The sequence below is a fragment of the Nannobrachium achirus genome, assembly GCF_963921795.1.
Source record: "Nannobrachium achirus genome assembly, chromosome: 10".
Classification (NCBI taxonomy): domain Eukaryota; kingdom Metazoa; phylum Chordata; class Actinopteri; order Myctophiformes; family Myctophidae; genus Nannobrachium; species Nannobrachium achirus.
Window position 1 is genome coordinate 61,498,709 of NC_137819.1, and position 14,522 is coordinate 61,513,230.

Below are 14,522 nucleotides of genomic sequence, written 5' to 3' on the forward strand. Positions count from 1 at the left end.
AAATTCATCCACCAGGGGCATTGACAACTCATTCTTATGACTTCCTATCTAGCCAAGCTTTATAAACTACATATTTTTTAAAGAGAAAACAATTAAAAGAAAATCTAAATAAGCGAATATTCGACTTCGGTGAACAACGGCGAATAGTGACTTTGATATTCGAATATTTGGTGAAAGCCCTAGTATGCGCATACATAAAGTGAATGGCATATCGAGTGGCATATCGAGTGGCAAATCGAGTGGCAAAGTGAGTTTAACGTAGTGTAACGTTGTTTAATGCAATCAGATAGGACTTTTCTGTTTGGGTGTATGGGCTGTCAAGGGCAGAAAGTAGGTTTTTTTTTGCCACTCAGTAGGCGTTCCCGCATAACTCACGGGTATGTTGATGATGTCACACGTATACCCTCTATTATAGCTGGAGTCTTGGACAGTAACTACGTATGTTTACTTGAGAGAGTAAAAGTTGTTAGTATCTGTACTCGTGAGCTTGTTGATCTGCTATTTTCACTTTGTAATTAGTACTTTTGAATACTTAAAGGGCTAGGACACTTTAGCAGAGGTCTGGGTTGCGTAGTTTTGCCATGATGTAACGCCAAAAGGTGGGCACAAACAAAGCTTGGTTCTGACAACGTAGGACGTCATCAAACCTGGTACAATTTTTCTTTTCTTTTTCATAAAAATTTCAACTTCCTGTTGATTTCGCTATTTTATTAGGCTTGATTTGGATCCGGATCTGCAAACATCTGGACATGTATTTAAAAAGAAAACAGTACCAGGTTTGGATATATGTTCTACATAGTCAGAATCAGCTTTAGTTTACGGGCTAAAAGAGAGCGTCTTCACACTGTACAATGGATGTCAATGAGGAGCATATTTTGAATGATCAATTTCGAATGGAGAAATATTTTTTGATTTCTTGGCCATCTTTGGAGTTACATCATGGCAAGGTACAGACAGTATAACTACACAACCCAAACCTCTAGTATTAGAAAAAGTATTCCAGTACTTTATGTAACTCATGTAAAGTTGATTAATATTAGACCAAGAGTATTTATACTTTGAGTACTTATGTCCACCATTGTATAGCTGTGACTCAGCAGGCAGCTGCTCTCTCCTCTCCCAACACTATTGATTTAACTTGGTAAGATAAAACTCATATATATATATATATATATATGGATATATATATATATATATATATATATATATATATATATATATATATATATATATATATATATATATATCTCCACGAGTTTCCAACGCCCCATAGTGCATTGCGCAGACGCTGTACCGAGCTTCCGGCGCTGCAGCCGAGTGTGATCTACAAGCTCACAACGGTTACATCTGCGACGCGACGTGAGCTTGTATGTCTGCTGTTGAACCGGAAGTGTGGTCCAAACAGGTCCAAATAATCTCCAGTAAACTCCCGTGGAAACAGGTGGATATATATCGTCGTTGTCGGATGGAAACCTTGTATCGTTTTGTATTTATCATTTTAAAAACAATTTAAACTAGTGAAAACAGCCGATCTACAAGCACACAACGCCTCGCACCGCGAGGCGTTGTGTGCTTGTAGATCTGCTGTTTTCACTATTTGTGCGGCAGTCTTGTGTGATGAAGCAGGGCTTTATTTTATGAAAAAAACATACACATTTGAAACTTGGAGATACGAGGTTTCTGCCCGACAGTGACAATATAAATAGACAACACAGAGCGAACAAATCCAGAAGCATCTACTTAGAACACAGTAAGGCGTACTGTACTGTGTTCTCAGCCACAGTGCGGGTGGTAACTCTAACTTCCTTCCCTTCTCCCATCTCTGTCTCCTCGGTGCTGCATTGCAACAGCAATTACTGCTGAGCAGCAGTGAAAAGGCCTGTGCTTTTCGCAGGACGGTGGCATCTCGTAAACATGCTAACGCTAGGCATACATTACATTACATTACCCGTGGGCCGTGGTGGCAGTGGCACACACCTAGCACAGAGATGTAAAAGGATGTGGAAGAGGAAGTGAAACTTGGTGGCTGCTTCTTTTCAGTCTCTTAAAAAAGCCAGGTTCTCTCTCTAATCATAGCAGGTGGAGACTGAAGGCCTGTCTCTCACCACCAAACCTTTCATCGGAAAGGTCTGGTTCAACTACAAAATGACATCAGTTGCAACTTCGAATTTCGGAAGTTGCGACTGATGTGTCCTGACAGGGGGCTCTGTATTCAGGAGTGGTAATTTAGCCTCAAACCTTTTGAAAAAACGTTTTTTTGGGACACAAACAATGTTATATAAATTATTTTTAATGCATGGTGTAGAACCTTTAAACTGTGACTTCACCGTCATCTGGGTACACCCCCAAAATCATATGGGGACCTCCCTGGGTCCCCCCCAGTTCCCTTTGACATTTCAAAGGGAACACCAAAGCATCTCAAAGGGAACACCAAAGCATCTCAAAGGGAACACCAAAGCATTTCAAAGGGCACACCAAAGGTCCCACAGTGGTTGGGAAACACTAATCCACATCTCTATCCAAACCTGTATCTTGTCTCCCCCGGAAACCAAAGAACACAGTCAGGTCTCAACCAGAAAAATAAGCAAAAACTGGTATAGTTATCTTTTTCCCCCTTTAGTGGATGTACACAATGTTACTGTAGAAGTGTAGATGCAAGCACAACACTGCTTGCACATTATGCAAGCACAACACTGCTCGCATCTAATGTTTAATTTATACGCCATCATAGAAGATATCAGCTTTATGTACTACACACACATGTTCATAAAGGAATCTTGTCCTAATGGATTTGTCCCACTTCCCTTTAGGCCTATTATCAGAGTTGCTTTATTACAGTGCTTTTCTATTGCCCATGGGCACGGCCGTCAGAGAGCTTGCCTCCTCTCATATAAAGGTTCTATAGACTCCTGTACATGAACGGTATTAAGCAAGAGAGCCTCCCATAATGCAGGGCTTTTTATTAAGTTACAACAGCAATGTAAACGGATTAAAACCCCCCCGCTCAGCTCTACAGCGGCTCCCAATGAAGCACGCTAAGTGATTCGATGGCTGGATTTACAGTCCTTTCTAATCAAATGCAACATGCATTCTAGATTTCAATGCAAACTTAAGTTGTGGTTAGCATCAGTCATCTGTGACGGGTATGTCTGACGAGAGGCCAAGATGGAAGAAGAAATGCGGAAAAGAGAAATGAGAAACGTGCAAAAAGGCTGACACGACATCTAATAACTTCCATTCCATCTTACTGCAGGGGTGTCCAACGTGCGGCCCAGGGGCCAAATGCGGCCCCAGGACAAATTTTATACGGCCCGCCGCTTCATTCCTAAATTGTATTATAAACGGCCTGCCAGCACCGTCAGACAAGAATATTTTCACAGAGTATAATTCAGGATTCCTTGTTCCCTGTTGTCTCGTTCTGAAGGGGTCAAAGAAAGGATATTTTATGTATTTTTTACCTTCCACCAGGGCAGTAATGAAAAAGTCGACAAGTCGACTCAGTCCACTTCATTACACAAGTCGACTCCCACCAGAGAAAGTCTAAAGTTGAAGTTGAAAATTGTGAAAATAGCAGATCTACATGCTCTGTGAGCATGTAGATCGGCTATTTCCACAATTTCTGCCTCTCTTTTGACAATTTTGCCAATGTTTAATTTGTCATTTTAGAGGTTTTAAAAAGTCCTTAAATTGTCACTTTAGAAATGTGAAGATATCCTCTATACACTTAAACCTTATGTTGGTTTGTTTACAGTTGAGTGAGAAAACAATGTTTCACATTAAGTTAATCATCTGGGGACCCCCACAAAATAATTGGGAGGTTGTGTGTGATGTGATGACGTACGTCATCAAACAATAACGTCGACTTCAACTCAACTTTTTACTCATGAGTCGAGTCGACTTGCAAAAATCACAAGTCGTTAATGCCCTACCTTCCACGTCTGGTTACATTTGGTAATGTGAATTGTGTTTTGTTCAGAGCACACACCCCCAAAAAAACATGATGTCAGGAGATGTAGTTGGCCTTTGCGTGTTTTAATATTTTCTAATGTGGCCCCCTTTGAAAAAAGTTTGGACACCCCTGCAGGGGCGATGAAGTTTTTTTACCCCGTACAGTAGTCTAGTAGTCATTATGCAGAATGTCCCATTTGATTTGACAGGTCTTCACAATTGTTTGTATAAAATATTTTAGCAGATCTAAGCTCACAATATGCGTCACATTGTGAGCTTGTATCTTCAAATAGCCCAAATGTAGGGCTGAGGGCTGAAGTGGTTATGCCTTTATAATAATCGAATTTGCAAAGTAACTAACCATTTTCAAATATTTGTAGTGGAGTAAAAGTAGCACACAATGTTTGCCTCTGAGATGTAGTGGAGTAGAAGTAAAAGTAGGCTATTGAAACTTGGAAATAAGCCTACTCCATAAAGAAAAATAAAGTAGGCCTACAGTAGGCTACTTGAGTAGGCTACATGTAATCAGCAACAGCAACAATTGGGATACAGACGTTAAGAACCGGTTGAACATGTTTAGCACAGACATACTTGTGTATTAGATTAGAAGCAATTAGCATGTGTAAGGGGGTCGCGGCGACCTCCAGCAAGTCAATGGGAACGTTGGGACTATAGCGCCATTTGGGGGAAAAAAGAGAGACAAAAATACGGTCCGGTCCAAAAAGACCCGGCTCTCATAGCTGTACGCTTGAGCTCCCAGGCGTACCCTATGTTACCGCCCCTGTACCCCTGTCTTACTGTGATGTCACTCATCTACATATTTGGGGAAGGTTGCAGCTCTATCGGACCTACTGTACATTGAGTTCAATTAAAGTTGAAAAAGTTCAATATAAAATATAAAACATACATGTATATTTGAATAGTACATCCTTGGCCTACTTGCAGCTTGAAAAAAGAAAAAGAAAGATCTGTCTCTGATTGGTCCATTGGTTTGCGAGTTTAGCAAACTCACAGACACACACAGACCCTTTCAAGCCCCTACAGCGCTAGCCTCTTAAACCACCAACTTCCGGTAAACGCATTGTCAGGAAGTTGGTGGTTTACGAGGCTCTACAACACCATGCCATAAGAGCTTTACAAAAGAATGAAAGTAAAGCAAAAGAGAATGTTATTTTAGATACATACAGATCAATCTCGAGAAATTGAGAATATTGTGTAAAAGTACATTTTCTTGAAACTTTCATATCGTCGTTGTCGGGTGAAAACCTTGTATGTCCAAAACCGTTCATTTTGTATTTATCATTTTAAAAATGATTTAAACTAGTGAAAACAGCCGATCTACAAGCACACAACGCCTCGCGGTGCGAGGCGTTGTGTGCTTGTAGATCTGCTGTTTTCACTACTTTTGTGCGACGGCCTTGTATGATGAAGCAGGGCTTTACTTTGCAAAACTTTGAAACTTGGAGATACGAGGTTTCCACCCGACAACGACGATATATTTTTTTAAAACTTTCATAATGTTCTAGATACATTGTAACCTGACTTTCGCCAGATGGTGGCAGCATTGCTTATGCATTGCTTTACCATCTGGGCTCGCTCCAGCACAGTTGATAACACTCGTAAAGTCCCGGGCCGGACCAATCAGCGGCAGCTATGGGCGGGCTCTGAGCGGCTCTGAGCCAATAGAGTCTGATTGCAGACCACGTGGAAACCCAGGAGGCGGATTCTGGGTGCAACGTCATGCAGACAGGCCAATATGAGTGGTTGGAGTTGGCACGGCCATATCCAATCACCTGCTTTAGAATTTGAAAAAAATGGCCCGCCCCTTACATCGGTTGTGCTGGACCGAGCCCAGATGGTAAAGCAGAGCGTTATGCAGGCATACGCAATGCTGCAAACCATCTGGCGAAAGTCAGGTTAGATACATTGCACATGCAGTGAATTATCCCAACCCGGTTTTGTTAAGATTTGAATATCAAAAATCCACATTTCAAAATATTACAATAATTACAGGAGACCACTCAAAACAAGGATTTATAATAGAGAAATGTCAACCTTCTGAAGCCAGAGTTGCTTGAAGTCCAGTGGGAAGTTTCCTCAGTCAGTTATGATTTGGGGTGCTAAGGGATCTGCAATGCTTTTTTGCATAATATTCTATATTCTTTTTTTAGATTGATCTGTATATACTGTGTATACACACTCACATACTCAGGGACGTGCTGGCCATTGGGAAAAGCGGGACAACTCCCGAACGGCCGGTTCATTCATGGCCGGTCCAGGCCTGCCATTAGGAAAAAATTCAAAATGAAATGTCGGCCTTCGTTCCATTTTGGGGGCTGGGCGGCCAACAAAGTAAATCGCCACTGTCGGTCAGAAACATTATATCTCCAAGTTTCAAATTTGTTTTTTCGCAAAGCAAAGCCCCGCTTCATCATACTTGGCCGTCGCACAAAAGTAGTGAAAACAGCCGATCTACAAGCACACAACGCCTCGCGGTGCAAGGCGTTGTGTGCTTGTAGATCGGCTGTTTTCACTAGTTTAAATCATTTTTAAAATGATAAATACAAAACAAACGGTTTTGGACCCGACAAGGTTTCCACCCGACAACAAGGAAATATAACTCATGTAATTGGCCCACTGGCTTGTCACTTGTCATTATCTGAAATGGCAAAGTAGCAGCAGTGCTATAGAGAGATCTCTATAGCGCGCAATGAGGGCCTGTCCAACTCTTTTTCCCGGGCTGAATCAGGGGCACAGCACGTCCCTGCACGTACTGTATATCCAGTGCACTAAAACCAGATGTATTGGGCTAAAATATCAACAAAAGGAAACAGAATATTGCAAAAGATGTGCGGATCTCTCTGGGTTGCCAGGTTCTTTGTACTGTATGTATTTTGTTGTTTCCTCCCGTCCAGGTTGCCAGACATGGGGAACCTCATTAAGGTCCTTGGCAAGGATTTAGAGAATTGTCCGCATTTTTTCCTGGACTTTGAAAGTAAGTGAGCACTGGGGATGTGTGTTAGTGTTTGTGTGCATGCATTTGAAGTGTGTGCGCAGCGCGTGTGTGTGTTGTGTGTGTGTTTGTGTGTGTGTGTGTTAAGTGCGTGAACCAGGGGCGCTGGCCGTGAGATGTGGAGGGTTATGTTTTGGACAAGGTTTTGATGGTCTGAGGGAGTGACATTGTGGATGTGGTTTGTCATTATCAGACGCTCTATATTCCCACTCCTGGATGTCAAGGGGCGTCATGATGTTCCACCTGAGACATTTGGTTCCCGGCAGTCTCGCAAACGGCAGATGATACGATGTAGGGGACTCACGATAATCATATCGTGGAAATTTAATTTATCGTGAAATCGTCCTCCGTCATGCACAGGGATCAATTCACCTTTTATTTGCCGAGCTGCATATCCGGTACCACTTAAACCCTCTATTGGTAAAACATACTTATAATATACAGTACATACTTGATACAGTCCAAATCTCTTGCCACAAACTTGCCAATCTACAAGCTCACAAGATCTGCTATGTTTTGGCAAAATGTTCCGCCCCAGGATAATGGATGTTGGGGATATTTTGATCGCGATTTCTTTGGTCACAGTAATCTTGATATGAAATGTTCATATCGTCCCATCCCTAATAGAATGTCTCCACCTACCGATATGTCTGGTAACATCTAACATTCAGTGTAGTGGATGGTAACATCTAACCTTCAGTGTAGTGGATGGTAACATCTAACATTCAGTGTAGTGGATGGTAACATCTAACATTCAGTGTAGTGGATGGTAACATCTAACATTCAGTGTAGTGGATGGTAACATCTAACCTTCAGGGTAGTGGATGGTAACATCTAACCTTCAGGGTAGTGGATGGTAACATCTAACATTCAGTGACAGTGGATGGTAACATCTAACCTTCAGGGTAGTGGATGGTAACATCTAACCTTCAGGGTAGTGGATGGTAACATCTAACCTTCAGGGTAGTGGATGGTAACATCTAACATTCAGGGTAGTGGATGGTAACATCTAACCTTCAGGGTAGTGGATGGTAACATCTAACCTTCAGGGTAGTGGATGGTAACATCTAACCTTCAGGGTAGTGGATGGTAACATCTAACATTCAGGGTAGTGGATGGTAACATCTAACCTTCAGGGTAGTGGATGGTAACATCTAACCTTCAGGGTAGTGGATGGTAACATCTAACCTTCAGGGTAGTGGATGGTAACATCTAACCTTCAGGGTAGTGGATGGTAACATCTAACCTTCAGGGTAGTGGATGGTAACATCTAACATTCAGGGTAGTGGATGGTAACATCTAACCTTCAGGGTAGTGGATGGTAACATCTAACCTTCAGGGTAGTGGATGGTAACATCTAACATTCAGTGTAGTGGATGGTAACATCTAACCTTCAGGGTAGTGGATGGTAACATCTAACCTTCAGGGTAGTGGATGGTAACATCTAACATTCAGTGTAGTGGATGGTAACATCTAACCTTCAGTGTAGTGGATGGTAACATCTAACATTCAGTGTAGTGGATGGTAACATCTAACCTTCAGGGTAGTGGATGGTAACATCTAACATTCAGTGTAGTGGATGGTAACATCTAACCTTCAGGGTAGTGGATGGTAACATCTAACCTTCATGGTAGTGGATGGTAACATCTAACATTCAGTGTAGTGGATGGTAACATCTAACCTTCAGTGTAGTGGATGGTAACATCTAACCTTCAGGGTAGTGGATGGTAACATCTAACCTTCAGGGTAGTGGATGGTAACATCTAACCTTCAGGGTAGTGGATGGTAACATCTAACATTCAGTGTAGTGGATGGTAACATCTAACATTCAGTGTAGTGGATGGTAACATCTAACCTTCAGGGTAGTGGATGGTAACATCTAACATTCAGTGTAGTGGATGGTAACATCTAACCTTCAGGGTAGTGGATGGTAACATCTAACCTTCAGGGTAGTGGATGGTAACATCTAACCTTCAGGGTAGTGGATGGTAACATCTAACCTTCAGGGTAGTGGATGGTAACATCTAACCTTCAGGGTAGTGGATGGTAACATCTAACCTTCAGGGTAGTGGATGGTAACATCTAACATTCAGTGTAGTGGATGGTAACATCTAACCTTCAGTGTAGTGGATGGTAACATCTAACATTCAGTGTAGTGGATGGTAACATCTAACATTCAGTGTAGTGGATGGTAACATCTAACCTTCAGTGTAGTGGATGGTAACATCTAACATTCAGTGTAGTGGATGGTAACATCTAACCTTCAGGGTAGTGGATGGTAACATCTAACCTTCAGGGTAGAGGATGGGGGAAAAAATAACTGCATTGCAGAACTAATTCCAGTACCAAAGTCTTGAGGGAGGTCCTTCATATCTGAACGGTGACATGATTTGTTTTCAAAGCAGCAGGCATACGTTTGTTAGTGGCTGTTGTTAGCGCTCCGCTGTTCTACTTCTAGCTATTACACTGAATATAGATGTCACCAGAGGTATCGGTATTACACTGAGTTTGGATGACACCAGAGGTGTCGGTATAGGCGTAGGTCTACAATCGCCTGACCAGGTTCTAGGGATGGGACGATACGAAAATGTCATGTCACGATTATTGTGACCAAAATAATGGCGATTTACGATATCACAAAATACTGTATGCCTAAACACTCTTAAAATGCAATATTTATCAACCAACCCCTTGAACCTGTGTCCATATTCTGGGGCAGAATGTTTGCCAAAAAATAGCACATCTACAAGCACGACGCGTTGTGAGCTTGTAGATCGTCTATTTTTTGGCAAAGAGATTTGGTAGAGTGAAAATAAGACTGTATCAAGTGTGTTTCACCAATTGTAGAGGGTTCAAGTGGATCAAAAGTTAATTGATCCCAGCGTATGACGGAGGACAACTTCACGATATATTAAAACCTCCACGATACGATTATTGTGAGTGTTGTTTATCGCGATAATAGCGATTATCGACCCATCCCTACCAGGTTCCATGTGAACTATTGAGTCACATTCAAACGATAACGGCACTGAATGTTTGTCGAGACAGACGAGCTTCTGGGAGGAGCTTCTTCTCAATACCAAAACCAAGAGTGGGATTACAGAGCATCTGATCACCTGTTGCCATCCCACCTTCACCCATCACCACTCCATCATGGTACCATTCCAACCACAACCCCAACCCGTCAGCCAACTCCCTACACTCCTCTCCTCGCACATCACACACACACACACAAACCGACACAAACACACACACAAACCAACACAAACACACGCCACACCTCCCCAAACACCCATCCCTCCCTCATCACCCACAGACCTCTCCCCTCTCTCTGTTCCAGGGGGCTCATATGGGGAATCTCCTGAAAGTCCTGGCTTGCTCTGAACTTGAGCATGGCCAAATAGTTTTCCTTGACTTTGAACGTGAGACCATACGCTTTTTATTTTATTTTTCCTTTTCTTTTAGTTCTCCCTTTCTCTGTGTTTTCTTTGCTTCCCCCCCCCCCCCCCCTCCCTCCCTCCCTCCCTCCCTCCCTCCCGGTGTTCATTCCATCTCGCAGGGTTCCATTTGGTGGGGGAATGGGGTAGAGTGCTCACATTCTGCCCGGACCCGACCATACCCGAACCCGACCAGAAATTTAGGGTAAGGGTATGGCCTAAAAAGTATGATAATTAGTTGGGCCGGGCCGGGCTCAATGAAAAAAATAATATAATTTATTTTATTTTATTTACAGTACATTACTTTTGCTCTGAGTTTTCAAATTCTTCCCAAACCCAACTCTACCTGACCCGAAGTTTTCGGGCCGGGTAAGGCCTAAATTGTATGCTAGGCCGGGCCTAGGAACTGCCCAGTTAGGACCCATTTAGGGCCGGGCCTTCATTTTCAGGCCCGTTGAGAACTCTAGAATGGGGTCAAATCCATGACTCTGCTTTTGATCTTTTCATAATGTAACTATTTAACAAAACATGTAGGCCTATGTTAACCTCATTAACCCTGGCATCCCTAGTTTGGGCAAATATGTCAAAATGTGTCAAAACATTTTTCTTTTTTAAAGATTTATACAGGCCTATAGCAAAAAAAATAGCAAATCTACAAGCCCACAACACATCGCAATGTGACATGTTGTGACACTGAATTGAATTGAAATTGTGGGCTAGTAGATCAGTTATTTTCGTCATTTGTCATACAAAAAAAGTATAGAGGGCTTAATTGGTTAAGAAAATGTCTCGGTTTCTTTTTTTAATGTATTATTTTTTTCCAAATGGAACCCTGCCGTCACTCTCTGTTTACAGTGTGCCATCATTTCAATGTAGTCAGGGAATTTTAATAAATTGAATTAAAATGATTTTTAATTAATAAAAAAAAACCCTGGGAATAAATTCCTTACCAAACAATTTCTTCACCAATGTGTTCGTAAAGGTGTCTAGTAACATATCTAACAACATCCCTAGCAAAATGTTTGACAGCTAGGGTAATTCTGGGTCTCATTCACTTACTATACGGGAGAAAATGACTCCCAAAAATCTGCTTTAAGTGGGGTGTGAGGGGTCTAGGTGTTTTTAATTATTCTGAATCCATTGCAAGCATTTGTTTTGCACGAAAAACATTCTTTGGGCCAAAAATGGACCCCATACACCTTGTGAAAAGTGATGACTCATCACTAAACCATAGTTCTTTTGGGTCTGTTTTTAGCCCAAAGAATGTTTTTCGTGGGCTAGTGTATAGTAAGTGAATGAGACACAGAATTACCCTTGCTGTCAAACATTTTGCTAGGGATGTTGAATTTCAATCTTTGTTAGATATACTAGACACCTTTACGAACACATTGGTGAAGAAATTGTTTGGTAAGGAATTTATTCCCAGATTTGACAGTTATTCTGCTAATTTTCCCTGACTAATGCACCCGTCGGCCCCCTGTCGGCCCCCTGTTGCCTCACACGCTCCTAATCTTTTGTTTTGATTTCTGCTCAAGGGACTGGTATTCAAACGCCACTCAGCTTCTGTTTAAACTTTACACAGAAGAATGAAAGGCTTTAAACTTTAAAGTAGTCACTGCTGTGCACGGTGGGGGTGACAAATGGAAGAGAAAAGAGAAAATCAAAACAATAATATCGTCGTTGTCGGGTGGAAACCGTGTCCAAAACCGTTTGTTTCGTATTTATCATTTTTAAAATGATTTAAACTAGTGAAAACAGCCGATCTACAAGCACACAACGCCTTGTGTGCTTGTAGATCGGCTGTTTTCACTACTTTTGAAGCAGGGCTTTGCTTTGCAAAAAAAATTACAAATTTGAAACTTGGAGATACGAGGTTTCTGCCCGACAGTGACGATATAGTAATGCTCTGATCAAATGTTGTTTTATTTCCCTTATAAACAATCTGTGTGTGTGTGTACTGTACATACACACACATGCTTAAATATGTAGATATTATTTACATTACGTAGGGTATTTTAGACATTGGTGTTTCATTACATTCAGTATACAGTAATACTGTATGTGGCGGTCATTGATATCGTCACTGTCAGACAGAAACCTTGTATCTCCAAGTTTCAAATTTGTATGTTTTTTCCACGAAATAAAGCCCTGCTTCATCAGACAAGGCCGTCACACAAAAGTAGTGAAAACAGCAGATCTACAAGCACACAACGCCTCGCGCTGCGAGGCGTTGTGTGCTTGTAGATCGGCTGTTTTCACTAGTTTAGTTCATTTTTTTAAATTATATAAAACTAACGCTTTTGGACATACAAGGTTTCCACCCGACAACGACGATATGCTACAAGTGTACTCTAAGTACATGCCTACAATGTTTACGAAACGTTGGTTGTACATTAGTACAGTAGTATTGTGCATTAATAGTGCACCATTTTGATAAAGAAAAAGTATCCAAGAACACGTCAGTAACATGATGACATCAGTTATGATCTTGATCATAACTTTAAACACACTATGGGCCCTATTTTCGTCCATGCTAAACCCCTAAACTTCTCTGCCTTTTTTACTATTTTGAAAAACATTTTAAATAGCTGATCGTCAAGCTCACTACGTGCCGATGTAGATCGGCCATTCGAAGTATTTAAAAATGTTTTTCAAAATAGTAAAAAAAAAAAGGCAAAGAAGTTTAGGAGTTAAGGGTTTAGCATGGACAACATTAGGGCCCCATGTTTCAATTGAGTGCAGCTTAGTGCCGTTTCAGAAAATATACTCAAGCACACTTTTTTTTCTTCTTCTTTTCCCTGGGAGTATGAGGTGTAGAGAAGAGGACATGGGGACCGTTACACCATTATGCGTGTATACGTTCACCCACCGGGGATGGTTAAAATAGACTCTCCAGGATAAAAAAGACATTCATGAGATAATGCTCTGACCTCAATTTGGACTCTGCGTAAATATAAAAGAAATGACAATGAATGCCAGTCCTATTGATCTTTCTATCGCTTGGGGACAATGGTAACAAAAGGTCCATCATTATCCCTCTAACTCTGCATCTATCCCTCAGTTCTAACCCGTTGTGTGAGCCAGAATGATCTATCAGAGAGAGAGTGTGCGTGCGTGCGTGCGTGCGTGCGTGCGTGTGTATCACTCTAACCAAGTACACATGGCCACCTCCATTCACCACCCTCTCATCCTCCCAGTCAATGGACTTTAAGCCTTAATCTATTCCAGCGTAATTCCTCCTCCTCTCCCAAACATATCCCTTAACAGCTTCTTTCCTACTTTTTGACAGATTGTGTGTTACAGTATAGGAGCGGGCAGGCTCACCGATGGCGAGAGAAGAGGGGTCGTCTCTAAGGCCGAATCACACCTTCATTCATTACGGCAGTGATTCTCTTTAAACTTCAAAAAGGACCTGGAATATAGTTGGGGCGAATCCGATACTTCCGTGACCACGAGAGCAAAGGTCCGTTTCTCAGTGGTTTTGTCAACTATGAAGGTTAAATAACAAATTGAGCTCCCATGTCCCTTGCAAAAATGCAGGCAAAATGTTTGACAGCTAGGGTAATTTTCAGTCTCATTCACTTACTATTACACTATACTATAAAGGAAAAAAGGACTCCCAAAAAATCAGCTTTAAGTTGGATGTGAGGGGTCAAACTAGGGGTTTTTAATTATTCTGAATCCATTGCAAGCATTTGTTTTGCATGAAAAACATTCCTTGGGCTAAAAACGGACCCCAAAAGACTGTGAACAGTGATGACTCATCACTAAACCATAGTTTTGTTGGCCGTTTTTAGCCCAAGGAATGTTTTTCGTGCAAAACAAATGCTTGCAAACATTTTGCCCGCATTTTTGCGAGGGACATGGGAGCTCAATTTGTTATTTAACCTTCATAGTTGACAAAACCACTGAGAAACGGACCTTTGCTCTCACGGTCACGGAAGTATGGGATTCGCCCCGACTAATAGGCTATATGCACGGCAGCCATTTTTAAGAGAAGTTTGGTCTCTTCTCACTTCTTTCACAGGTGTTACCATACCAATAATACTAATGAAGGCTCTGTTCCATTCTGGTCAAACAGAGTCAGGGTGCTGATATTGTGCATGTTGGCTCACTGGAAACAC

The 14,522-nt window shown here is 41.7% G+C and overlaps 1 protein-coding gene across 2 annotated transcripts in view; it reads left to right on the forward strand.

Annotated features, from left to right (window-relative positions):
• Window positions 1–6,867: 6,867 nt before the first annotated feature.
• Window positions 6,868–14,522, forward strand: part of fam49al (family with sequence similarity 49 member A, like) — a gene marked incomplete at its 3' end in the record, with an annotated part of 33,372 nt that continues 25,717 nt past the window's right edge. Inside the window, exon 1 of one of the 2 annotated variants that reach the window (XM_080734491.1) lies at window positions 6,868–6,943. In XM_080734491.1, coding sequence (XP_080590617.1) covers window positions 6,874–6,943 — 70 coding nt within the window. In that variant the 5' untranslated portion in view covers window positions 6,868–6,873. Of the gene's footprint in view, window positions 6,944–10,274; window positions 10,384–14,522 lie in introns of those variants that run through there. The other variant, XM_080734490.1, reaches the window with a different exon arrangement.